General features: G+C 41.2%; 1 protein-coding gene across 1 annotated transcript in view; it reads right to left on the bottom strand.

Annotated features, from left to right (window-relative positions):
- The window catches only part of APBB3 (amyloid beta precursor protein binding family B member 3), a 113,958-nt gene that overhangs the window by 31,846 nt on the left and 54,727 nt on the right, over positions 1–27,385 (bottom strand). Inside the window, exons 2-6 of the mRNA XM_089661907.1 lie at positions 16,364–16,539; positions 13,587–13,663; positions 13,317–13,377; positions 9,393–9,533; positions 4,174–4,301 (exon numbers count right to left, since the gene is read on the bottom strand). Coding sequence (XP_089518033.1) covers positions 4,174–4,301; positions 9,393–9,533; positions 13,317–13,377; positions 13,587–13,663; positions 16,364–16,539 — 583 coding nt within the window. The remainder of the gene's footprint in view (positions 1–4,173; positions 4,302–9,392; positions 9,534–13,316; positions 13,378–13,586; positions 13,664–16,363; positions 16,540–27,385) is intronic.

Below are 27,385 nucleotides of genomic sequence, written 5' to 3'. Positions count from 1 at the left end.
ATTCCTGCTACTGACAACAATGGGCATTATTCCTCCCACTGACACCAACAATGCGGAATGATTCCTCCTACTGACACCAATGATGGAGCATTATTCCTTCCACTGACACTAACCATGAGGCATTATTTTTCCACTGGCATCAATGATGGGGCACTATTCCTCCCACTGACACCAATGATGGGGCACTATTCCTCCCACTGACACCAATGATGGGGCACTATTCCTTCCACTGATACCAATGATGGGGCACTATTCCTCCCACTGACACCAATGATGGGGCACTATTCCTTCCACTGACACTAACCATAAGGCATTATTCCTCCCACTGACACCAACAATGGGGCACAATTCTTCCCACTGACATAAACGATGGGGCGTAATTACTGCTACTGACATCAACAACAGGAATTATTCTTTCCACTGACACCAACACTGGGGCATAATTCCTGCTACTGACAACAGCAGGCATTATTCCTTCCACTGACACGAAAGATCGGGCTTGATTCCTCACATTGACACCAACGGTGGAGCATTATTTCTTCCACTGATACCAACCATGAGGCACTATTCCTCCCATTGACACCAACCATGAGGCACTATTCTTCCCACTGACACCAACAATGGGGCATGATTCCTCCCATTGTCAGCAATGATGGGTCATGATTCCTCCCGCTGACACTAACCATAGGGCACTATTCCTCCCACTGATACCAACGAGTGGGACACTATTCCACCTACTGACACCAATAATATGGCACTATTCTTCATACTGACACTAAAATAGCCCTAGGAGGGACTCTGCTAATGCTCAGTTTGATGCGTATTGCTAGAGATATATTTTTTTTTTTTGAGAGTGCATGTGATCAGCACAGGGTCAATCAGTATTGTCCAGACAGAGGGTCAGGGGTCAAGCAGCCTTATAGGACAGTCAGAGGAGAATGAAAACTCCTACAAGCTTTAAGCAGTGCTTGGCTGGTCTCTGATAGAAGTCACAAGACTGCTCTAACTGCTGATGAGAAAAGGTATTTAGCAGTTTATATTTGCTAAAATAATTGCATTTCCATACTCTGTGTACTGTGGGAGACCAGATATATGAATGCAGGGCCCTGGGTTTAGTAACACTTTAATCCATTCACCATGGAAAGGCACATGTCATTATCCGAGAACAGGATAGGAGTTGTGAAAGCTGTTCCAGTACACAGACTGTAATTCAGGAGGGCTTCACAGGTGATAATTCTTTGATTTGTATGGCTAAAAGTGTGTATTGTTTAAATAGAAGTAATTACCACATGTCAGGGACCATATGAAAAACACACAAGGATTGGAAGATGCTAATTAAGAGCACCAATGGGCTGGTATGAGGGTTTTCAAAATCTTGGGAAGGATAGCATGGAGGTAAGTGTGATTACTACAGTACACTTACATCCTGCAGTTCTTTTTTAAGGTTTCCATAGACATAGTAGGACACATAGCAATAACATAGCATGCAGACATGAACTAACTGCTCCCAGGCAAAAATGTCCATAGACTGCTTCACAAACATGAGTGCTTGGCTTTATCAAGCATACACGTTTATATCTATGGAATAGGGAGGAAAAAGGTATAGAAAAATAGCTCCAGTTCTGGCTTATGTCTGGGGGAATGGTAATGGTTGAAAAGTTTTAGACTTTTAGAATTATCAGCCAAGGCTGTTTAGTTTTACCAAAGATGGCCCTTAATCCAACAAGAATTAAATTAATATTTTCCATGTCCATGGCCACCTATAGCATTTCACAAAAAATTCTGATTCTCATTCAAGCATGCAGTCGTAGATGGCGATATTTCTTCTTTAGCCAGTTTGCATGGGCATTAGATTATACATAACAACAGAGTGTTTTGTAGCGGGATCACAAGCCCAGAAGCTGATCAATTCACTCACTGACAGACGTTATTTCTAGCCTTAACAACCATCTGGACTTGCTGCAGCTATTGAAGGTTTGGCACTTTTTCAATAAAACTGGTTAAACTGCATGCATTAGGCTCAATTCATAAACCTTTCTAATTTACCCATGTGACTGTATTCTTTAAATCTCATTAGATACAGCTGAAAATAAGTGTCACTTTTAAAAAAAATAGGTATACTTTGTAAGTTGAATCTATTGCATCATTAGCTTCTAGCACTGATTGCTTTATCTTCTGGAGTGTAAAAGTTACGTTTCTCTGAGGGAAATGGCTTTCTGAGCAAAATAAACATGTTTTAATGCAAAACTTCATCCAAATAAAATTAGGTACAAAGTAGCAACATCAGTACTGTATCTTATAAGCTTATTCTATTTTATTTTGCAGTAAAAAAGGTTTTTTTTTTCTATATAATAAAAGGGGACAAGAGAACCCCTGAAATATTGATGCTGCCACTAATTTAATTTTCTATGTGTACACTTGGCAAAATAAATGGATACTTGCCAAGAGTGAACTCTACTTTCCTCATTGCTAATTTGGACTGGTGACCAGGGTTGTAAGTCATCTCTGTCACTCCAATAGCTTTTGGACAGAGTTACAGCATAAGATCTTATTTTTAATATAATTCCAACGTAAGTATAATTACAATTGACCTGTTTCCAGGCAAATAATAATCATCAACCATCAGTTACTATCAGATGTTTTCATTTGGCATCAGTGAACATTTTCTTCATTACCAAAATGCTGCAGTGATCAGGAATTCAATTGCAAAAGGCTACTTTGAAGGATGCTCTGCACCTACATTATGGAGAAAATTCTGTATTGCAGTTTCTCAACCACTGGGTTGTGCCACAGGGGGCACATACAACAGTATTTATCCTTGTTAAAATAATCACTCTATGACAGTTTAAAGTTTCAGCAAATAATACATATTAGAGGAAGCAAACTGGGGTAGATATGTTTTACTTCTTTTAAAACACAAGGGGTTGCTTAGAAATATTGAATTCCAATTTATAGTGGTTTTGGCCCACTCACAGATATACTATAGGTAAATTGACTCAAAGTAAGCAAATCTGTGGTAAGTTTCTGCTTCTGTGTATAGATTCATAATATAATGATATTGAAAAACACTGATGGATGGTAAAGTTGGCAGATAGCAATGTTAAGTCAAGTATTGCTCTTGGGATATTTTAATTAAGAACATTTTAGAGTTGATTTTATCTTCCTGTGCAATCTTAAATGTTTTCTTCAAAGTTGGAGCTGGATCACCCCACACCCAGGACTGTGGGTCTCTACAGCGGTCAAGGGAGTTCCTTACGTTGCATTGGGAGATGCAGCTGGTGTGACATTGTTATGATTTCAGAGCTGGAGGATGTCATATGCATACTAACCTTTGCAGGTTCTGGGACTAGTAGGGTGTTCAGAAAGAGAAGCTGCATGCTCTTCAGCTCCGCATAGTAACCTCTACTTTGAGATACCAGTTAGCTCACCCAGCTGCCATACAAAGAAGGTAAGAAGATGCCACGGGAACTTTGCCCTGGGAAGTGTTAGGGAGTGATACAGAAGACCAGGTGACCGGGAACACAACTGTGCACCTCTCACAACATAAATTCTGAGTGACCTTTCGGAGCAGAAATATGCCAAGATGGTAAATATACTAAACAGAAATAATTTTTCCGCATAAAAAAAGCTGTAGAACTGTTATCAGACACATGTACGCATTTAAAGTATGTGTATAGCTAGATCTTGGTGAGTAGAATAGAGAAAGGTTAAAATTCCATTTCTAGCTTTCAGGCTTTTTTTCTGCTGTATGCCCTGTTGGGGAGGATTTCCTTCACCTACTGTCTTGGAAATGCAATACATCAGTTGTGAATCTCCCAGATAAAAGAATAGGAAATGATAAGAAATCTCTACAAAATTAGGGAATTTCCATGTCTGTTGTCACCGGAACAGGTGTCCCCACTGGACGATTTCTTGTCACCTCTGGCTCCAGTGACAACTGTGACAATGACCACCAGGACAAATAAAGAGAGTGAATTCTCACCAGTGAGGATTCTAATACCCCCTACTCTAGCCAAAACATAAAATGTTCTGGGTATGCATACACTTTAAACCATGAATGTAGTTTCACTTTAAGACCCATACCTATGACCACAAAGCCTGTTGGGTGCTCCGATAACCTTGGGCAGGCCAATTATTATTAAAGATACAAATATTTATTTTTAACTTGCATACCTTCCATTATTGCAGCCAACACCCCACACTCGAATGTTGATGACAGGTTGAGAGTGAATAAGACTGTGATCAAGTGGATCCACCAAGCTCATTGTATCTTTTTTCAAAATCATCACCATATTTTCACCCTAAAATGCAAAAAAAAAACCCTGAAACATTCATGTACAGTATATCAATAATAGACTTATGTTGCTATTCTGCATAACGCATATTATAAAAGTTAATATCAGCATAAAATAAAAGTCAAATAAACACAAGTCAGTACTGAGTGGCTATTGGTATTCTGTAGCACCTGCCAGGTGCCTATCCATACCTCTGGGGATCCTGCAGTGTTTATTGGCAAGGGCTCCTAGGCTGTATGCCTACCATAGTTACTACTGCAACAGCACTGCAGTCAAGATACCATTACAATCTCTCAATGATTTAAAATCAACTACAACTACAACTTTTGTTTTGAAGCCAAATGGGACAGTTAAGAACCTGGAAAGGGGTTAGGTAGAAGTATAACGCCTCCTTAACACCATACGTGCAGAGAAACTGATGGAGACTGATGCGCAGATTGCACTTGCTCAGACATCAGTATACATCAATTTTCATGGGTGCTTCAATTATTTAATACACCGTGAAGATTCCTGTACAGAAAAAATCTGCACATGATACTAGCATTGTGGTGTAAACAGGGCACATAGAGAACAATTCATTTTGTTGTGCCCTTGCAGAACGCGTGCTGAAAAACTGACATCTCTGCACCATGGTGTGAACTAGCCCTAAGGCTCTGTTCACACCAATGCGGTTTTTACTGCTTTTGTGGAAACGCACTACAGCCCATCTAACGTGGTTTCCTATGGAACATGTTCACATCTACAGTATGCTTTGTTGAGCTGCTGCATTTTTGGAAAGGGTCAGGGACTTTTTTAAAAGCCAAAAGTAGCTTTTTTGCTATAATAGAGTTCAATGGAGAAGCTGCTGAAATGCATGGTAGTGCGTTTTTGCCGTGTTTGGGTTTTCGCCCAGTAACAAAAAAAATTCCACTTCAACAAAAGAAAAAAAGCTGAACAAAACGTCGTAAAAACGTGTGTAGAAAACCGCAAAACAAACTGTGAAAAGCACTGCAAATCGGACAAAAAGTAAACTGCATAGGTGTGAACTGAGCCTTAGAGTGGATATCAACACCAGATCTTGCGCTGATATCCCTAAAGTGACTCTAAACCCCCCCCCAAATATATATATATATATATGCACAATATACAGTAGATACTGTATATATACAGTGCTGTTAAAAAGTATTTTCCCCTTCTTGATATTTTTTTTGCTTATTTGTCATGCTTAAACAATTCAGATCATCAAAAACATTTTAACCTATTTCCCACCACCCTATAGCAGAAATACTGCTACAGGGCAGCAGGGCTGTGTAAAGTCATGTATATATATGCGATCTGCACTTCCGGTAGGGAGCGCACATGCCAGCAAGGACATGCTGCTCTGTATTTCTCTGCACAGCAGAGAAATACAAAGCAGCATGTCTCCATAGTAAAACAGCACACAGCACACGTAGTAAAACACAGTTAACTCTTTGATCGCCCAAAAGTTAACCCCTTCCTGCCCAGTGTCATTAGTACAGTGCCAGTGCTTTTTATTAGCACTGATCACTGTATTAGTGTCACTGGGGATGTCAATGGCAGTTAGTCAGTTCCCACCCAGTGTCAGAATGCCCACCACAGTCCCACTATAAATCCCTGATCGCTGCCATTACTAGTATAAAAAAAATGCAGAGGTGATCAAATACCACCAAATAAAGCTATTTGTGGGGAAAAAAAGGACATAAATTTCATTTGGGTGCAGCGTTGCCTGACCGCGCAATTGTCAGTTAAAGTAACACACAGCGCCGTATTGCAAAAAATGGCTTGGTCAGGAATGGGGGTAAATCCTCTGGAGATCAAGTTATTACACAAAGATAACCCATGTAAATACAAAATGCAGTTTTTAAATGATGATTCCATTTATTAAGGCTGCTTTGCAGCTTCAGGACCTGGAAGACTTGCCATAATTGATGGAACCATGAATTCTGTGTTCTATCAAAAAATCCTGAAGGAGAATGTCCGGCCATCAGTTTGTGACCTCAAGCTCAAGCGCACTTGTGTTATGCAGCAGGGCAATGAACCGAAGCATACCAGCAAGTCCCCCTCTGAATGGCTCAAAAAAAAAACAAAAATGAAGGTTTTGAAGTGGCCTAGTCAAAGTCTGGACTTAAATCCAATTGAGATACTGTGGCATGACCTTAAACAGGCTGTTCCTGCTTGAAAACCCTCCAATGTGGCTAAATTAAAACAATTTGGCAAAGAGTGGGCCAAAATTCCTCCACAGCAATGTTAAAGACTCACTGACAGTTATCACAAACGCTTGAATGTAGTTATTGCCGCCAATGGTGGCACAACCAGTTATAAGGTTTAGGACCTAATAGGGCCAGGCAGGTTTGGACAGCTTTTTTCCTTAATAGATGAAATGATCATTTAAAAACTGCATTTTGTATTTACTCAGGTTATCTTTGTGTAATATTAAAATTTGTTTGATGATCTGAATCATTAAGGTATGCAATAAAAATCAACAAGGGGCAAATACTTTTTCACAGCACTGTATATACAGTATAGAGTATATGCAGTATGTTTTCACTTATTAACTATGTATGGCCTTTGTACCTGGTGATTCATGAGTAACTAGGGCTTCTTCCTTCCTGGTAGCAATGATCTGCAGGCTCATAGAGCCTGTTCAGCATGGCCAAGGTTGGAAGTGGAGTTAAACCATTTTTGAAAATGTCATGTGACATCATTTTTAACAGAGAAGACATCACATTAGCTAATCAACGCATTCCATTCCAGGCCATTCAGAATGGAGTGCAATGTCAGTCAGGCATGTGTATCGCCTCCTAGGGGGATCAGATGCTTGACTGACAGTAGCTTATACTTTGAATGGTATGGAAGTGGAAGTAGTGTAATACCTAAATGATCATGTATGCTATCAGTACTCACAGACCTTTTTATATATGTCCCTTTCATCTGATCTATTGATTGTGATGCTATCCTAACTATTACAGTCCCTCCCCTTCCATACCATTAAAAGTGGAGTCCACTGTCAGTCAAGCATCTGATCTGCCTAGGGGGAGGAGCACATAGCTGATTGACAGCACATTCCATTCTGAATGGCCTGGAAAGAAGGGCATGGATTAGCTAAAGCGATGTCACAGGACATGTGATTTGCTGTTGTGAAACTCAGCCCCCTCCCAGGCAGTACTGTGATAATAGGGATGGGGATCATGTGACCTAGATGGCAAATGCCCTACCTACCTATATGGGTGTAGATACCTAGATAAAGTATGAATTTAAGTATTTCATATGAATTTAAACATACATGAACCAAAATGATGTTTAATACTAAGCAAGATGTAGCAATGATTAGATATCAGATGGTTTAGGTATTTACTCGAATCTAATGCGCACCTCTATTTTGAAAGGCTTGAAAAAATCATTTGATGGCGATTGTAGTGCGCACCTGCATGCAACAATGGGTTAAAGTTATGGACTTTCATTTTATTGCTGGTAATTAGTGAAAATACAGTAATAAAATGTGACAATGGGCTTATGTTAAGATTTTTTACTAGTGGTAATTACAGTACTTTAGACAGCAACAATAAATTCACCATATGTTATGGTACATTTTGTATTACAATATAGTAAAGTATTAAACAAACTAGAAAAGCTACAATTTCTGGGGAAATTGTGTGAAGTGTTCTTGCCTCCACCAGTAGTCTACAACTGGAGTGGGCGGAGTAACTAGCTTTTGTCAGTTCCCACTCTAGTTTTGAACATTCCGCCATTCATTCCTATGGGACCAATTTCACCACAAAAACACAGATATTTTGTGAACCATTCGGCAAAACGTTCCAAAAAGTAATAGCACACCAATCGGGAACAATCCGCACGTTTCGGTATATTACTGTCTATGTAGAGTAAAAACTGTGGGAGGAGTTAGGGTGGTAAATTTGGCCATAATAATAAGAATATATATGTGAGATGCCATGCAAGAACACTTAAATACTGACCTAAAACAAGATTTTACATAAACTTACCGTTTATTAAAACGTTTTCTAAGTATTGCTTGGAATAGCTGAAACTTACGGTATGGAGACGGAGAAGGGGCTGGAGGAGATGAGGGAGGGGGCCGCTGGAGGAGATGAGGGGGTGCGCTGGAGGAGATGAGGGGGGCCGCTGGAGGAGATGAGGGAGGGGACCGCTGGAGAAGATGGGGGGGGGACCGCTGGAGAAAGTGAAGGGGGGAGGGCTGCCTTACCACCGGGTGTGTGGGAGGTACCGCCTGCAGCCAGTGCAGAATCGCCGGACGTGGTGGCGGCTCTGCCAGGTGAGTTGGAGGCTTAGCAGTGTTTGCCTCCGAATGTAAGGCGCCCTTGAATGTAATGTGCACACCGAGTTTAGAGCCTCTATTTGACCAGAAAAGTTGCACATTACATTCAAGTAAATATGGTACATATGGAGTATATAGGGGGCACAGACCATCTGAGTACTTCAATTTTTTTTTTAATGCTATAATTCACAATCCATCTCACTCCATACATCTATCCATCTCACTGTCAGCCATCTGGTGTCCTTAGATCTTCAAACACACTTTATGCATGCTCTTTGCTATCTATCCCATGAAGAAAGCCTCATGTATAAAATGTTAATACATTTTCTTCAGCAGCCAAACCAATTTCGGAAGTCTGAAAGTAATCTTTGAAATAGAAAACAAAGGGGAAATTACACAGCATATGGTTCAGGAAGTTTACTACCAGCAAACCTTGGAGGTAGAAAGCTCTTGATTCTGGATGTAGTGAGTTACAGGGAACCCAGTTTAAAGTAAACTGTGTGAATGTTGTGACTTAAAAATGCTTGCATTATTTTATTGGTGGCAATAGGAGCACATAAGTTACTTTTACTTGTTTCCTTGAATAATGTACTGCAGTTTGAACAGCGCAAAAGGATATGTTTTTACCCCATTCACAATTCTCTACAATGGCTACCTTTTTAAAGGCAATTGGCAAGGGTTTCCCAGGTCCAGTATATGTAACACACTGTATAATATGTTATATGGTCACTTCAGTACCAACCACAAAGGGATGCTAAATGTGTCTTGAAATGCAGTCTAGTTCTTGACTAAAGGAAACTCACTTCATTTGGTGACATGTCACTACTGTCACACTTAGTATGGGCCAGCTGTTGAATACAATTGTTAACAGTGATACTGCTCTTTCCAGGTGCTAGATCTTCTTCGGGTATTTCCACCCAGCCTAGACAATGAACTGCAAAGCTCTGAAAAAAAAAACACATTATATGTGAAAAAAAAAAACAATTTATCTGTGTAGTACTGTATTTCCAGCTACTGTATAGGCTAGGCATAACAATAATACAACTAATTAAATTAATCCTATGAAAGCCCTGAAGCAAGACCAGAGGGGGGTACTCTAGAAGTACATTTATGCACATAACATTACAACAGCACTGAAAGAGTTGCTACTAACTGGAGGGCTTTCATTTATTTATATCACTGGATCCTATGTCCTGTAGTGTTGTAGGAGTCAGTCAGTCACAGTGTGCAGCAGGGGAGCAGGTATTTGACAGTTCTAGATACCTGTAGAGGCCAGAGATTGACAACACGGCAGAGCTTTAAGACATGTGCCACTGGAAAGGAAAGTATTTATCTTCCTTTACAGGTTGGGATTAGTTTATTATGCCAAACGCTCCTGTGCATGGACAGATAAGTGAGGTGGAACCCAAATATACGCAAAATAATGAGCGGATAGGCCAAGCCTTGCTGCTCCCGTGTACGACAGGGGAAGTCAGAAATAACTGCAGAAAAAAATGGAAACAAGAGCGCACTGGCTTAGCGCATTATCCCAGATAACAACTTATTGAATATTAATTAAAATGTACTCACAAGCAAAAGGTGACCAATCGCATTAACATATGACAGTCACTGGAAACATGCTCCATATGGCACCAAGGGTCCCGGCGTGAAAAAAGTGCCATCCAAGGGCCAAAGAAATCCTGATGCGTTTCGAGGTAAAGTGAATCTGAGGAAGAGGGTTTCCCTCGGAACGTGTCAGCCTTTCTTTGGCCCTTGGATGGCACTTCTTTCATGTTGGGACCCTTGGTGCCATATGGAGCATGTTTATAGTGACTGTCTTATGTTATGTGATTTGTCACCTTTTGTTTGTGAGTACATTTTAGTTATTATTCAGCAAATTGTTATCTGGAATAATGCGCTAGGCCAGTGCGCTCTTGTTTCCATTTTTTACTGGGATTATTTATGTTTGTGCTTTCAATGATAGTATCAATACTGTTCTGTGGCAGAAGTAGTACTTAGTTCATTACTATCAACAGGAAATGCAAGCTTTGCCTTTCCCTTTCATTTCCCGTCACTACAGTTAAAGTACACAGGAAGGCTTCCACTTCTCACTTCTTCAGCTGGGCTCTGCATTGGATGATGTTATCAGCCAGAGCCTGACAGAGGAAGTGAGTAGTGGAAGCCTTCAGCTGAGCTGTCACTGCTTCTGTAGAGCAGATGTCTAAATGGAGAATTATTTACCCACAGAGGCACCTACAGCTCCTCAAGCCTGGGACCCTGACTGGCTGAGCTGTCATTGCATTTGTGGAGTTGTGCTAATGAAGTACTAAAGTTCTAATGAATAAACATCTTTAGCTGTAAGAAGGCTAGGTACAATGAAGACTGAGCACATTCTGGAATGGATGAGGGAGGGCAGTCTCAGAGTCTCAGAGGATTGTCTGGAGGGGAAAGGGGGAACAATGTTTGGACATTATGGGGATGGTGGGGTACATGTCCTAAAACTGCAGTGCTAAGCTGATGAAGGTCTGAATGTTTTAACTACAGAGCAGGGGCGGACTGACAACTCATGGGGCACCCGGGCAATAGGGGATCATGGGGCCCCTGTGTCCTTGCCCAAACTCAAAAAAGCCTATGAAAAAGGTACCAGGGGGCATCTCATAGTGCCCCCTACTGACCCCGGGCCCTTGGGCAGTGCCCGCGTTTCCAAATGGTCAGTCCGCCCCTGCTACAGAGGCACACGCTGCTCCTCATACTTGAGGCTAGCTGATACTGCATCAATTCTATTTGGAGAGGTGGACAGAGAAAGGCAAGCCTCATCCTACCTAGCTGCAAGTTATTTCTATTATGGTCCAATCACACTGTCAGTGCACATGCATTATGCAGCACGGTAATGTGTGTTGCCTTAAGCTCATTCATTTGAACAGGCTGCTAATGCACCAAAAAGTACTATTTTTTGTAACACAACTCACTACAATACACAATACTGTATTACCATGCATTGTGGTGTACTGCAACACACGTCCATTGACAATGTGCTTTGGGGTGCCATTCAAAGGATAATTGTACTTTCGAATGATGTATACTGTATGTATTACATATTGTATGTTGTATTACCACTAATAAATTGTGTTGCCCACACTTAACTGGTGGTTTCCTCTTGTGTTTAGCTTGCATATCTGGTCCCACCAGATCCTAGGTAGATGTGTGATTCTTTTCGTTAAAAATCAAAATTTGGATGAAATTTTCATTATTTGGATATTCGGATGTATCCATATTTATGAATCAGAATAGTAAGGAATTTCGAGAAAACTAAATAAAAAAATAATGAACTATCCGAATTAAAAAATGAATCTGGAGTCTAAAATGAATTTGAAAATGAATTTGAATTTAAAATGGAAACATATTTCAATAAATACAGTGAGGTATAAAAGTGAAATAAGATGATAATTCCTACTTAGGCTGCTTTCACACTGGTCAGTTACAAAAAAATGCGGCAAAAACGCATATGCATTTTTGCCATGGCGTATTGTGTTTTTTATGTGTTTTTCGTGCATTTTTGTCACTTTGGCTTTGCATTTTTTTTTCCTTGGGTGCATAACTGGACAAAGCACTTTCTACAGGTGTGTTGCATTTTTTATGCATATTTTAATGCATTTTTGCTGCTCTATTTATTTTAATGGAGAGATGTAATTTTATGCAATTTTTTTACTTCGCCTAAAATTCACCAAAAATGCAGCAAGTAGGACTTTAAGAGCCCTTTTGCACTGTTCAGTTTTTTTTTTGGTTAAAATCTTTAATCCTGTGGAACTTTTCACACTGGTCCATTGCATTTCAGTTGCTTTTTTAAAGCTCATACTTGCTGTATTTTTGGTGCATGGTTGGTATGGTACAAAAAATACGCACCAAAAATGCACCTTTCCATTGAAATGAATGTAAAACACTGCAAAAACGCATAAAAAATGCAGAGTTGTGAGAAGTGCTTTGTCCAGTCACATGTCCAGGGGAGAAATGCAACACAAATGCATAAAAAATGCAGCAGAAAAGAATAGAATAAAACAGAATAAAATAGATTATAATAGAAAATTTAAAATAGAATAGAAAAGAATAGAATATAAGAAAATAGAATAGAAAAGAATAGAGTATAATAGAAAATAGAAGAATAGAATATAAGAAATAGAATATATTAGAACAGAATAGAAAAGAAAATAGAATAGAAAATAATAGAACAGAAAATAAAACTGAAGAAAAGAGAATATATTAGAATAGACTAGAATAGAATAAAGTAAAACGAATATAACTGTCCTCGGAAATTCAAATTGATTTGAAAACAACAAATATACTATGCGAATCCGAATATATGAAAAGAATTTAAAAAATGAGTCATTCTACCATAACGAATATGGTGAAATGAAATTATTAACTTAACAAACGAATCCAAAATGAAACAAATTTTTCTGTCATGCACATCTCTAATCAAAGGTAACCTGTTTCCAGATACACCAGGAGAAAAATAAAGGATAAGAAGCCTGAAAAAGGAATAACAATACAACCATAACAACAACGGACCGGTAAGCTGCAATATATACATTTTTGGGGTCTTGGTATAAATACTCTTTAATCAGAACCTTGGCGAGGAGAGTTTTAAATAAAGAGTTTTCTGGAAATACCAGCATAACATATAACATACAGTAAAACAGTTCCCTTGCTACTAAAGAACACAATGTATAGATAGTTCATAAAGATGTTACCTTACAGTTTGGATCATTAATATTGTGAAATAAATCATCATCATGCCATGGCATCGAAAGCCTATCAAATAGACAAATAAGTATCAGCTTTAGACATTCTAGCCATTGTAGCGTTGCAATGCCAACAACCACTCACTCTGTACAAAGTCACCACACAGGAGCAGAAATACAAAATGTTTCATGCACATAAGTAAGCACATTACACCAACAGGGATTTCGTTTGTAACATCACCACCTGCTAGCTTTGATAAATTAGAATGTGTTCTCTACCTTCTGCCCGATGTAGATACTGTTCCAGGAAAGGGCCGAGCTGAAGAAACATCACTGACTGAAGTCCTAAGGACTTTCTGTGCATAAGAACAAAATGTAACTATTTTGCATTTATATTATTTTCTTTTCCTTTACAATTTGCTTAGGTAAATTTTAGAGCGTGAAAAAAATGGTCTGCGTAGGACAGTACAGTCATGTATTCCGACCCCAAAGCTCTAACACATTTTGCTCATTTAAATTTTAGAGTGTCAAAAAAGTGATATACTTACATAGGAAAGTACCATACAATATTGCATTCCTACCACAAAGCTCCAAAGCAGGGGTTCTTAACCTTTTTACAATTACAGACCCTCCATTGTTTTGCCCAATTTGTCTCCATACCTCTACCCAGGGGTGTATTTACCACAAGGCAAACAAGGCATTTGCCTAGGGCAGCATTTTTCAGGGGGGCCACCCCCTGGAAGAAGGGACACTTGAGACCAGGTGGGATCCGAGAGAGGCTGTGGGCTGCTTTCATGGTGTATGCAGAGCCCGACTCTTGTTCCCAGGGATGTCTGGGGGGAATGTGTGTTAGTGGAAGACTCTCTTGGGTGGGAGGGGGGACAGGGGTGTTGTTGGTCAATGTCAGGCTCTCTCGGCAGGGGGAGGGGGGTGCATCCGATTTTTGTGTTGCCTAGGGCAGCACATAACCTAAATACACCACTGCCTCTACCCCTGACTGTTGAAATCATCATCAATCTTGTTGGGTATAAGTATACCTTTCAAAGCTGTCAATAATTTGGTTTTGTTTTGAATATGGATAACAAGAAACAGAACAGCTGAAAGAAATTCATAGGGGTCTATACTATTTATTTATTTATGTATTTATTTACATAAATGAATACATTTAAAAAATATGGTTACTAGTGCAAGCTAGCTACTAGTGACATTTTTTGTTGTTTTGGTGCAATCAAACATGGAAGTGAGGTCCAGTTACTAAGTATGTTACTCACATGTCAGTTAACACATCAAGTCGATTTCTCTGCATTTTAATTTCAGGTTCAATAATTCATAGAATCTGGTTTCACTTTTTAAAAATTATTCAGAGATCCAGTCTCATACTCGCATCATGAGGGACACATAACCCTAAGGGGTATTCATAGCCCAGTTAAGAACCTATGCTCTAACATCTTTGTTTGGTACATTAGTCTTTTTTACAATGAAAATGTTTGTCTCTGTGTTTCATGGTACACCTAGCTATTAACTTCTTCCAGCACACAAACTGTACATTAACTTTCCCCTGCATGTGGCACCATGTAGAGAATACATTAATATATGTTGAAAGTTTGCACATGCAGCTCCCCCATGAAGATCACTCCGATCTTCACAGGGGAACTACAGACTGTTGTGGGGGCCCTGGAGACTTGATCGGTAACCACTTTCAGTCGGTACTGCTGAAATCATGGGCATAACCCTAGTTTGCAGGTTTGTTTTTATCTACTTCTGCTCATGGCCAACTGAAGAACTGCTTCTACATGTGAATGAGCAGCCATCCAGTTCCTATCCTTACTCTGCTCCTCCATGAGCCTGGGACCTCTGCGGTGGCATGATCAAGATCAGGGGTCTCCAAACTTTCTAAAGAAAGAGCCAGTTTACAGTCCTTCAGACTTTAGGGGGGCCAGACTGTGCCCAGTGGGAGTAAACAATGTCCATATTTTTGGTATTAGAGGGAGAAATAGTTGATGTCCGTGGGAGAAATAGTGCCCCATTTTTGTTTTCAGTGGCAGGAATTATGCCCCATTGTTGGTGTTGGTGGCAGGAATTATGCCTCAATGGCTGATAAAGGCAAACAGAGGGCTGCATCTGGCCCAAGGGCCGCAGTTTGGAGACCACCAATCAAGATGACTGAGGGTAGACACCCTGTTGACCTGCTACTCTAAGACTGAACCCAGAAGTGCTCAGTTCTGAGCACTTCCAGGTTCAGAGCTGTCCAATTCCCAGCACGGATACTAGGTGTACAGGCAAATCAGGACCAACCTTTTTGTACTAGTGACAGCATTGGTTTAATGGACCCTGAGGTCTCTAAAAAGGATGGACTGTAACATTTACCTTGTGATAGCAATAAATAGAAATAAAGAAAATTAAAAATAAATAAATAAATCTGCCTTGTCCCTTACCAATTATGTGATTCTAGGAATTATCCAACCTAATCCTGCACAAGGCAGCACTTTTCATCAAGGAATGAGGGTTAGAAGTCCCAATTTTACTACTTGGAAGTTCACCTGACTGAGGATAAGAGAGAAGTAGAAAACTAAGGAGACTGCAGCTTGGCTGCAGAAGGATGACCTATCTCCCGATAGTCAGGTCCCACAAAAACCTCAGGACTTACACTCTCCCCAAAGGAGAAATTTGCAGTCCCAGCAGGTTCTGTCTACTGACTGTCCAGGGGAATACTGCAGCCTTCAGCAATAGATACTTCCCTCTGAGCAGGGTAGAGGAGGGGTTATGGGGGGCTGGAATGCAACTTTTTTCTGTTTACAGTGTCACAGCCTACTGTTGGTGGCAGTATAACCGAGATGTTTTACAATATTTCAATTCCCTTGTCCCTTAATAGATGAAAAAGAAATATGCTCAGTCAATGCCTATAATTAAAGAATCACTTTTTGGTGGGCCAACCCTTTAAAGTTAAAGAACATCAAATATACTTCAATTTTTACTATTTTAGCATCAAGAGACCGGCATTGAGAACTAACACTGCAAAATGACATAGAACTTAAATACGTAATATGATAATTTACCTTTTCCTGAACAGTACTCAGACTGTGAGATATTCCCGAATTGTACATTGGGTGCTGCCACTGAGTGGTTCCTGTTGGCACATGCCAGTAATAGGTGCCAGAGGAATCTCGAATTGTTCTCCATCCTGGAGGAAGATCAGGATCAGCCTCAAGATTCTGGTCACTCCAAAGGTTATCTGCAAAAAAGCATACAGAAGAAATATAATAGATTCATGTAAATATAATGTAAATCCAGAAACACTGGAATATTAGGGCATATTGTATAAATGTGGCAAAATACCAAAGATGTTAGTTAAAATTATTGCAAATTCTACAAATATAGGGTCACATTTTTCAATAGTGCAGTTTCTAATATATCACATTATTTTATTTGGTAATGCAAATATGAGGACAGATTTAAAATCTACACACAAGTTGCATTATATTGTATATGTAATGACCATGTCTGCGCTTGTAGAAGTAAAGAACTTCTTAAGTCCTATTTATTGATTTTCGTTAATTATAGACATACACAGTTTTTAGTTCTAAGTTCTGTGACAGATATGAGGGAAAAATAACTCACAAAGAAGGTCCCTGCAGTTGTGGCTTAAGTGAGAAAATAGGCAGACAGACGCAATTTAGCTGTACACTCACGCTGAACTAAATCTGTTGCTTTGGTTGGAATACAGACAGAATATATTATGCTAAAATTTCAGAATGCAAATTGCACCATAATTATCCCAACGGCTTTAAAAATGCATGCAAAAGCTGTATCTTCAGGGTGTTTTTCCCCTTAATCTGTGCAGTTTTCTGTGCCCAGTGCCCACATGTCAGTGTCAGAATCTGAGTAGTCATTTAGAATAACAAAGGCTTCAGAAGGAGCAACATAGACTCTATAGCCACATTTGTTTAATAGAGTGCAATTCAATCATTTTGATGGCTGTTAGTGACTGTGTAACAGTGAGTGGGTGACAGTGAGCACTTTATTTTAAAGCTCATGTACGTGAGTCCATAAGGTGACTATAAATAAAATCAATCACAGAATAGAAACACTATGTTTATGTATCATATGAAACTTTCCATGTATTAAATTATATCATTATAATAATAATCTTTTTTAATATTTTTTGAATTTAATTGAATAGGATATCAGATCTCCCATCTTTATTAAATACAAGCAAACTGATCCACATAAATCACGACCTAGCTAAATTTAGATATGCAAAATAGTAAGAGATCCTGCTGGTATAGGTACCTGTAAATAATGATATCCCTTGTACAACTTCTTTAATCACCAACCATGCTGCTTGATAACAATTGTCATGACCAGAATGTGAAATTGCCCTAGGAATTATTTATTTTATTTATTCATTTATGCTTATATAGTACCGACAATTTATGCAGCGCCTTACACATACAGTATATTGTACATTCACATCAGTATTAGTCCACAAGTACGGAAAGATATATATGACCCTGGTAAAGATCAGTGAAAAATGAAATACAATAAAAATGATGGTGTTTCTCTTTGTTATATTATTAAATCAAGCATATCTGTCGCTATTTCCTTCCATCTACTGAAGAAATCTAAAAATACACTAAGGTTAGCCCGCTTTCCCTTGTAAACTCAATCATGTTGACACACTGCAGCTTAAACCCTATTAGAAAATTGGAAAACCGTCTCCTAGCTACAAGATACGTCATGTCAAACTCACACTGTGCAGGGACTTGCCATGTTATATTAGATGTAAATAACTCAGGGCTTTATGAGCAGATAGTTGTGTGAAATAGACAACCTTGCAGAAGATAAGATGATGGTACACAATTAATGTTTGCTGCTTGAATTAAACTGTGTGACTTTAATTTCTACAAATATGGTCATGAATCTCTGCTGCTGATCTGAAGGTGCTATATATCTGCAGTGTGAGATCTAAAGTCCTGCTGCCTCTGATTGCTAGTCTCAGAGGATTTTAACCTGTTCCCACTAGCATACACGTGGCCTTGTGGTGTTTGGACTTTAATGCCGAGAGGCTTCATATATGCGTCCCAATTGTAAACAATATATGCGCGCTCAAAGCACAATTACCAGCAGATGCCAGAAAGCTCCCGATGTCTTCTTGCGATCGGGATTTTTCAGATCATGTGACCGCTGTGACACAATCACAGTGGCACATGATCGGAATGCCCACTTCCCAGCATTTAGACCTTTTAAAGGGCCAGGAGGTGGCGGTGGGAAGGGGTTCAGGGATATTTTGTGATGTTACTTCTGTGCTGCTCACAGATTTTCTTGCTGAAAAGTTTGACATGAGAAAGTAAAGTCCTGACTCTATCAAGATGAACACCTCCACAGAGAGATAGATACAGTGCAGAAAAAAGGTATGGTAAATCAGTAATGGGAGAAACTTCAAGCAATACTGGGGATCAGGCTCATTGAGAGGGCAGTTTTCAGGGCTCTGTCCACAGCAGAGTGTAACGGAACCGGTACCCGACCACACTTGAGTATATTTTCCGTTATACCGCAGCTTCCCCTGTCCGAACACCATCCACGGACCACACCCTTGAAATCCCTCAGGAAAATAGACAGCACCCAGCTCTTCCTAATACAGAAAGCCAACTCTTTTATTTTAACACAAAACACAGGATATATACAGGGGGCAGGGAAACACAACCAGGAACAGGAAATACATCATCACCCCTCCCCACCCCACCAAGACACAGAACAATGGGATGAAACACATGGCAATGGACATTGACCAACCCCCACACCAATACACAAACAGTACATCCCATAATAGTTGGCTGGACAGGAAGACAGCACAATGGGGGGTAGCACATGGCAAACAGACAATGGACAGCCATGTGGAGGAGAACAAAGGAACACACACTATACACAAGACTCAGACATTCACATACACACCCTGTACCCCTTAACAGGCACAGGGTGCCTTAAACATAATGGGAATTTGGGGAGATGATACAGAGGTCCCCCCACCCCCAAAAGTCACTCCCGTCACATATCTCCCCTTTCGGCAGGAGACTAACGCAGGAGTAGATCCCAGACGGATGTACTCTGAAGTTAGTCGGTACCTCCAGTCCCTCAATGCCAACACCCACACAGTACCCCATGAAAATTGTCCCACACCAAGCGTTACTCACCCAGCCTCTCCCGTAGAACATACCCGCCGCTGGGGAGAAGTACAGACTGGTCCTTCTCCCGGAAATCCTCTCAGCCGCTGGAGAGAAGACAGGGTGGCTGGGCCGCCTTCATCCTTCTGTGGGGGATCTGGGCCGACTGCCCAGCATCCCTGGGGTATCCAGGTGGTGGCTGTAGTTGCTAGGCAGAGGCCAGCAGCGCTCTGCCCTGTTGCCAGCACTTCTGCTGGGGACCCCACATCTGCTCAGGCTAACCGTGGGGGAGGGAGGCTGCCTTCCTCCACTCCCAGACTGTGGATCTGCTGCTGGGATGGCATTCCTCTGTCACTGTCCCCCTGGTGCACAGATCCTGGCTTGGAAGGGAAAAGAGTTTCCTCCACTTTGGCTGACTGTGGGGGAGGGAGGACAACAACCTCCTCTCCCTTCTCACCCTGGGCCTCTGAAACTACCACAGGTGTGGGGCAGAGGTCCTGGACCCTCTGTCCAGTTGTCAGCGCTTCAGCTGGCGGCTCCCCGGCTGGTTCCTCATCAGTAAAAAAGTCAGTACAATCCCCAGTCTCTGGAATGGCTAAATGTTCAGGGCACGGGCTGGTGGCCCTTGAGTCCAGTGCCAGCACTTTGGCAGGTGACTCATCACCCACAACGTCCTCCATTGAGAAATCAATTAGATCCATACATTCTGGGACCTGTAATTGGAGGGATGAGCCGACTTCTCCATCTTCCATACCCTCATCCAGTTGTTGGACAGACGCGTCCCTCCATCCAAGCTCATCCCATGTAGAAACAGGATCGTCTAGGTAAGCCAGCACTTGCTGCATCCTCCATAAGACCTCTGTTTCCATAGCTGCAGGTGGTATCTCTCCTCTCCTGCTATCTGAACCTTGGATCCTGGTGGTGGTTTGGATGTCCCAGTCTGCAGGTAATTCATCACCCATAACATCCTCCAGCGAAAAATCCATTAGATCCATACATCCTGGGATCTGTAATTGGAGGGATGCGCTGACTGCTCCATCTTCCACACCCTCATCCAGCTGTTGGACAGACTTATTTCTCCATCCACGCTCTTCCCATGTAGAAACCGGGTCTAAATAAGCCAGCACTTGCTGCATCCGCCATAAGACCTCTGTCTCCATAGCTGGTGGTATCTGTCTCTCCTCTCCTGCTCTTGGATCCCGGTGGTGGTTTGGATGTGTTTACAGCTTGGAAGCACAATCCCACCGCTTGCCACCAATGTAACGGAACCGGTACCCGACCGCACTTGGGTATATTCCGTTATACCGCAGCTTCCCCTGTCCGAACACCATCCACAGACCATACCCTTGAAATCCCTCAGGAAAATAGACAGCACCCAGCTCTTCTTAATACAGAAAGCCAACTCTTTTATTTTAACACAAAACACAGGATATATACAGGGGGCGGGGAAACACAACCAGGAACAGGAAATACATCATCACCCCTCCCCACCCCACCAAGACACAGAACAATGGGATGAAACACATGGCAATGGACATTAACCAACCCCCACACCAATACACAAACAGTACATCCCATAATAGTTGGCTGGACAGGAAGACAGCACAATGGGGGGTAGCACATGGCAAACAGACAATGGACAGCCATGTGGCCGAGAACAAAGGAACACACACTATACACAAGACTCAGACATTCACATACACACCCTGTACCCCTTAACAGGCACAGGGTACCTTAAACATAATGGGAATTTGGGGAGATGATACAGAGGTCCCCCCACCCCCAAAAGTCACTCCCGTCACACAGAGGTACTAGGAGAGCTGGCACTGCTGCAAGTACTTTGCATGGCCGCAGAAGTGCACTTTGGCGGAAATCTATGCGTATTGACGCACAGACGCGAGCCAGAACACGCATGCGCACTGGCACATAGTTGCGCACGCATTGGTTCAGTTTGACGCCAGACGGCCTTTATAAGGAGGCCCATCACTCCCTCAAATTGCTGGTTGATCTCTGGCTCCCCAGTACCTTTATCCGTGTTCCCTTGCTATTGTGATTTCCTGTTACCGATTCGGCTTGCTCTTGGACCTGTCTTCTCTGCCGCCTGACTCCTGACCTGACCCTGGCTTGGCTAATGGATATTCTCACCCACTCCTCTGTGTATGACCCCGGCTATCCTATTGACTACGTCTGCTCCAATCTCCACCTGGCACTTGACCTTGGCTTTGAACTGACTATCCTGTGGTTCTCTGTTTCCCTGAAGGCTTGCATACCACTCATGGGCGCCACCTGTCTGCAGACACCGTTCCAGTGCTTTAGCTGTGCTCCTGGGTGTACCTCTGATAAGCACTCCTACAGGCGACCTGTGCTACTTTGGGCCTGACTCCTGCTGTCCCATACCCAGGGGAGTCTGGAACTTAGATGCAAGAGAAGCCCTCTCTCCATTGGCCTCTAACACCAGGTACGTGATAGCATTTCCTCCCTTTCAAGCCTGGGCTCCTCTGACAAGATAGCAAAGTCTCATAATTATTCACTCCAATCAGGCCAAGCATCAGTCAGTCCTAACTACTGAATGTATCCCATGGCTGCTAGTGCTACTCTGGAGAATGCACAGGTAAGGTATTGTTAAAAAGACATAACCTGCAGCATTACTAATCCCTGACTTGTCCTTTCTGGAGTTCAGCCACAGATCTGGACACAGAAATTCTGCTACAAACATAATGATATGTCCAGTGCTCGAAGCTATGTTACAGCATCCTGGAGATGGAACCCTATGACCATGTACACCATGTCCTATTTAAAATTTCAGTTGTCACAGGTCTAGAGAATGGTCTGATCCTGAGATGATCCCTGTTATTCAAGACTGTGCAACTGCTGGGGCAACTGTAATTGGCAGGGCTGGAAATTGTATCCAGCTGTAACAGTGCACTGCAATCAATTGTCATTTCCAGGAAAATTGCTGTAAAACCCTAAGCCATGAGCTGCTGTAAAACCACTATGTGATGTAATACACCAAAGTGATGGTATACCATGGGTGGTGCAGTGGGATCAGTCTGCCCCAATGAAGGCAATACAGTAGAATTGTCTGCAAGCTGACTATTTGAGTGGACCACACTGTGTGTATAGGCCAAACTTTTATTTTGGTTATGTGTAGAATATGAAAGAGTTAAAACCCCTTCCAGTTTCTGCTGTTTCTGAAATCTCTCAGATTGAGAGGAATACCCTTCTTAGACAGCTATCAACATTAAAGAACTCCCCCTACCTCCTGTTCTGGGGACAGATTTTAGAATTTGCCTAACCTTCTGTTTCAGGGACAATAGGTATCAGGTCAAACAGAGTGGTGAGTATCCCTAGTGGGGACACAGACAGCAGTAAAAACTTGACCACCTTATCCAAATCTAAAAAAAGAAAAATCCCTAGAGATACCCTTAGGAGTCTATTTATAAAAAAATCTGCAGTGCAAACATAACAACTATTCGCTCAGCTGCAGCAAAAACATCACTGTATTTTGTCTAATATCATTATTTCTTAATTGCTTATGATCTAGTGGCCAAAATGTGGTGTTTTTTTGATTGAAGTATTTCAGGAAAATACCCCAATATGGCCACCAGATGGAGCTTACAATCATAGAGAATAATAATTTTAGACAAAACACGGCAAATTGCCCTTGCAGTTGTGCAATTTTTTTTATAACCAGCAAATCTTTTATAAATAGACCCCCTAAACCTCCCATCCTATGTGCCTGCATAGTCCTGGAGCTGACATTCAGTGTGATCCTGTCCTTGTCAAGTTGCTGCCAGCTTGTAAAATTGCCAGCATGAAATAATCCTAATCCTCATTTCAGTCAGTACAAAACACTCCTAATACAGACCACCTCTCTTCTTTTCTGATTACAATCTATTGAGTTTAGTCAATAAACCTTTGCAAATGTTTCTACAATAAAAGGTCTGATACTTGCCAGATTCTGAAGTATGTATTGAAGGACAAAACAATCATTTCCAGTGGGTCATCATAAGGGTCCATTGATGTGTTTTGCACTATAGCTTGCTTAACAATAAAGCCCTAGACAGTAGGATCTGCAAAGGGAAAACATTGCAAAGGAATTGCGCAAAAAGCATCTATCCGAGGAACAAAAATGTAATATTCTGCAGTGTGCCAGTCCTTTGATGGGGTAGCAGTATTACTTTTTTAACCACTTGCCCTCCAGTGGATTTACCCCCCTTCCTGACCAGGCCTTTTTTTGCATTACGGCACTGATTTACTTTAACTGACAATTGCAGTCATGCAACGCTGCACCCAAGTTTACGTCCTTTTTTTCCCATGAATAGAGCTTTCCTTTGGTGGTATTTGATCGCCTGTGCGTTTTTTATATTTTGCGCTATAAAATAAAAAAGAACAACTCTGAAAAAAAAACAATAATTTAAAAAAATCAAATTTCATCATACATTTAGGCCAAAATGTATTCTGCTACATGTCTTTGCTGAAAAAAAAAAAAATCAAAATACATGTAAATTAATTGGTTTACATGAAAGTCATAGCGTTTACAAATGGCGGTATATATATATATATATATATATATATATATATACAGTATATATAGGGATTTTTAGATTTCTTTTTTTTATACTAGTAATGGTGGCGATCAGTGACTTATAGCGGGACTGCGGCGGGCATTCTGACACCAGGGGGGAGGATGACTAACTGCCACTGATAGCCCAATGACACCAATACAGTGATCAGTGCTACTAAAAAGCACTGACACTGTACTAATGACACTGGGCAGGAATGGGTTAACATCTGGGGCAATCAAAGGGTTAACTGTGTGCTGTTTTACATTATGTGCTGTGTGTGTTTTACTAGAGAAACCTGCTGCTGTGTGTTTCTCTGATGTGCAGATAAACACACAGTAGCATGTGCTTGCTGGCAGGAGAGAGACCTGTGTTGTTTACACACAGGTCTCTCCTCTGTCAGTGTTACTCGGCGATCACCAGGTTCCGGCGGAGAATCTCCGACCGTGACCCAGTGATTGACATCTGTAGCCGTCAATGGTGGAGCGGGTAGGGCATTGCGCATGTGCACGCACTCCCTACCGAGAAATGCAAATCATGTATATATACGTGATTTTGCGCTGCCCTGCCGCCCTGTTGCAGTACTTCTGCTATAGGGCAGCAGGGAAGTGGTTAAAGGAAATCCATAGTGACAGCATACATGTTCACTTTATAAAACCAAGGTTGTAAAAGAAATACAAACAATATTTATTATTTACAATCCAATTTAAACTTACTTGACCAATCTCTTTTCATGCTGTGAGTCCTGCCTGTCTGTTGGCCATCTCTTCCCACAACTTCCTAGATTCTTTTTACACTTTTTAGCTTCTCTTTTGTTGCTTACTTTCCATTTCTAATGACTACATATCCCATGGTACCTTGCTGCCTGCAAGCAGTGATTTCTGTACTGACTCCGCCTCCTGAAACTCCTCCTCTTGGCATTTCTGTAACTCAAAAGGCATGCTTTGTGAAATATGTGACACTGCAGTGACTACTCACAGGGCATAGTGAATATGTGTCACAGAATTCAAGGAAGTAAATGTGTGGGACTCTTCACAAAGTAAGTTTTCTAACTTCTACATCGTTCAGATTAATAGCAGTAGGCTAGAAATAATGATATACAATGTGGAAATGATTTTATATTTTGGCCATAGATATGCTTTAATTATAAATGCATCTGCACTGCCAGTTTTCTCCAAGGCCACCTTTAACCACTTCTGCCCTGCCTATTGTAATAGATGACCAGGCGGGACTTTTGGTGTTCCGGATGGACATCATATGACATCCTCCCAGAGCGTGCTTTGTGCGCAGCCATGCAGCTGCGCTGGGGGTGCAATCTGTCACCTGCTGTGTCCACCAGATACAGCAGATGACAGGTCACTGTACTGGCCCGCTGCTGGTACCAAGTGACTACTCTGACAAGTCACAGCAAATCACTTGACAATTGTAAACATTGAATGGTTTCCTTTCATGCCATTCATTGTGTTCAATTGTGTTGCAAGCTGTGATTGGTCACAGTGATCACATGGTACAGACAGGGCCAGTCACAGCCCATCTGTACCATGTGATTAGCTCTGGCCATGCACAGCTAATCACAACAATACATACTGAATGAAGCGATTTCATTCAGTAAAATGCTTGCTCATAGCAAGAAAATTCATTGCTATAAGCAATCATAATGTGTAAAAAAAAATCCTTATCACTTCCCCAGAGCAGTACAATATTACTATGGTAACATTATATTGCTCTGGTCACAGTTTGTTAATTTTTTTTTTCATACTGTTACCAGTCAGTGTCTCTGATCACCACCACACCAGTTATATGATGATGCTGTACTGCACTGGTGACAGTATGTTAAAAAAAAAAACCCTGTGAAAAATGTTTTCAAATTTTCCAAAAAATTATGACAAAAAAATTGCAACTTCAAAAAACTTGCCATGCCTCTTACTAAATACCCTGGACTGTCTATTTTCTAAAAAGGGGTCATTTGGGGGATATTTGTACTGTCCTGACTTTTTCGGGCCTCAAGAAATGAGAACCATCAGGATTGATCGATTTTCATATACACAGTATATACCATAGTTTGTGGATCTTCTGTGTTCTGTGCAAGCAGTTTCCACTCTGCACAATAACCCCTGGGGGTCACTTTCTCAGCACCTTCTCTGGTCATAGAATGCCTTGTATTGTTTTCAATGAATACAAGGCATTCTTCAGTGAGGAGAGGAGGGGTGGTGATGTTTTTGCCACGTTTTTACCGCAATTTGCGTTTTCCTGCGGTCGGTGGTCAAAATGTTCCTATCCTGAACACAATTCTTTCACATTCAGGAGAGGGAGGTTTAACCTCACCTAGACGTAGCAGCTCTTAAACTCTGCTAAAAGTCTATGTATACATGGACACATAGGCTTTTATGGAGTTGAGTTTAGGAGCTTTGGCAAAAAAAAGCTCCTAAACTCGAGTTTAGTAGCTGCTCGTGTACATGAAGCCTTATAGGGGTTATATCCCTCCCTTGCTCTATTCAAAATGGAAAAAAATGTTTTCCCTATAGTTCTACTTTAAATGTCTGCATTGGGACCTTAGGGTTCATGTACACTGCAGCTCACGTTCAGGAGCTTTTCTGCGTTTTCTTTTTAGCAGCCCCTGAACTCTCCCTAATGTTTTCCTATGTGTCCATGTACACTATGTAGTTTACAGTCATTTTCAGGCAGTTGAGTTTACAGTCGTTTTTTTGAACGCACCAAACTTGCGTTCAGGAGTAGATTTTATCAGCATTTCAAACGCCAAACACTTGTAAACGCGACTAACCGCGTTTTTAAGTGTTTGCATTTAGAAGCGTTTTTTAACTGTTCCATATCCAGATGCTGTCCAGAGCCTTTTTTCATCATCAGAAATGCATGCAAAGCATTTTCCATGTATTCAAATGGACCTAGTACACCAGCGCAGTCAGTTCCAGGCTTTGCGTGAAGGGAAAAATGGTAGAACGTGCTGCATTATGCTCATGACGGGATCCATAGTGAATACAACTAGAAAAGACAGGTCATCGCAACACATACGGCTCTCTCTGCTTCTGCTCTATTTCTCTCCAAATGTCTGAAATAGTCCAGCTTGACTCAATGTAAGTGTTCATATCTGATATCCGGAGGGCCACTGGGAATGTTGTAACTCACTGTAATAGTCTGCACTATATACACCGGGAGCCGTGATATTCCAAGTTCTGTACAAGCACCATTGCCATTCATAGAACACCTTTTCTTCAATGAATACAATGCATTCACTACAAGGTGGAGACATCACCACCCCTCCTCTCCCCACTGGAGAATTCCTTGTATTCATTGAAAACAATACAAGGCATTCTATGACAGGAGAAGGTGCTGA

Source organism: Staurois parvus, unplaced genomic scaffold (genome assembly GCF_062004578.1).
Source record: "Staurois parvus isolate SC_StPar_1 unplaced genomic scaffold, SC_StPar_1.0 ptg000006l, whole genome shotgun sequence".
Taxonomy (NCBI): Eukaryota; Metazoa; Chordata; class Amphibia; order Anura; family Ranidae; genus Staurois; species Staurois parvus.
This window is presented reverse-complemented; position numbering and strand designations above follow the sequence as displayed.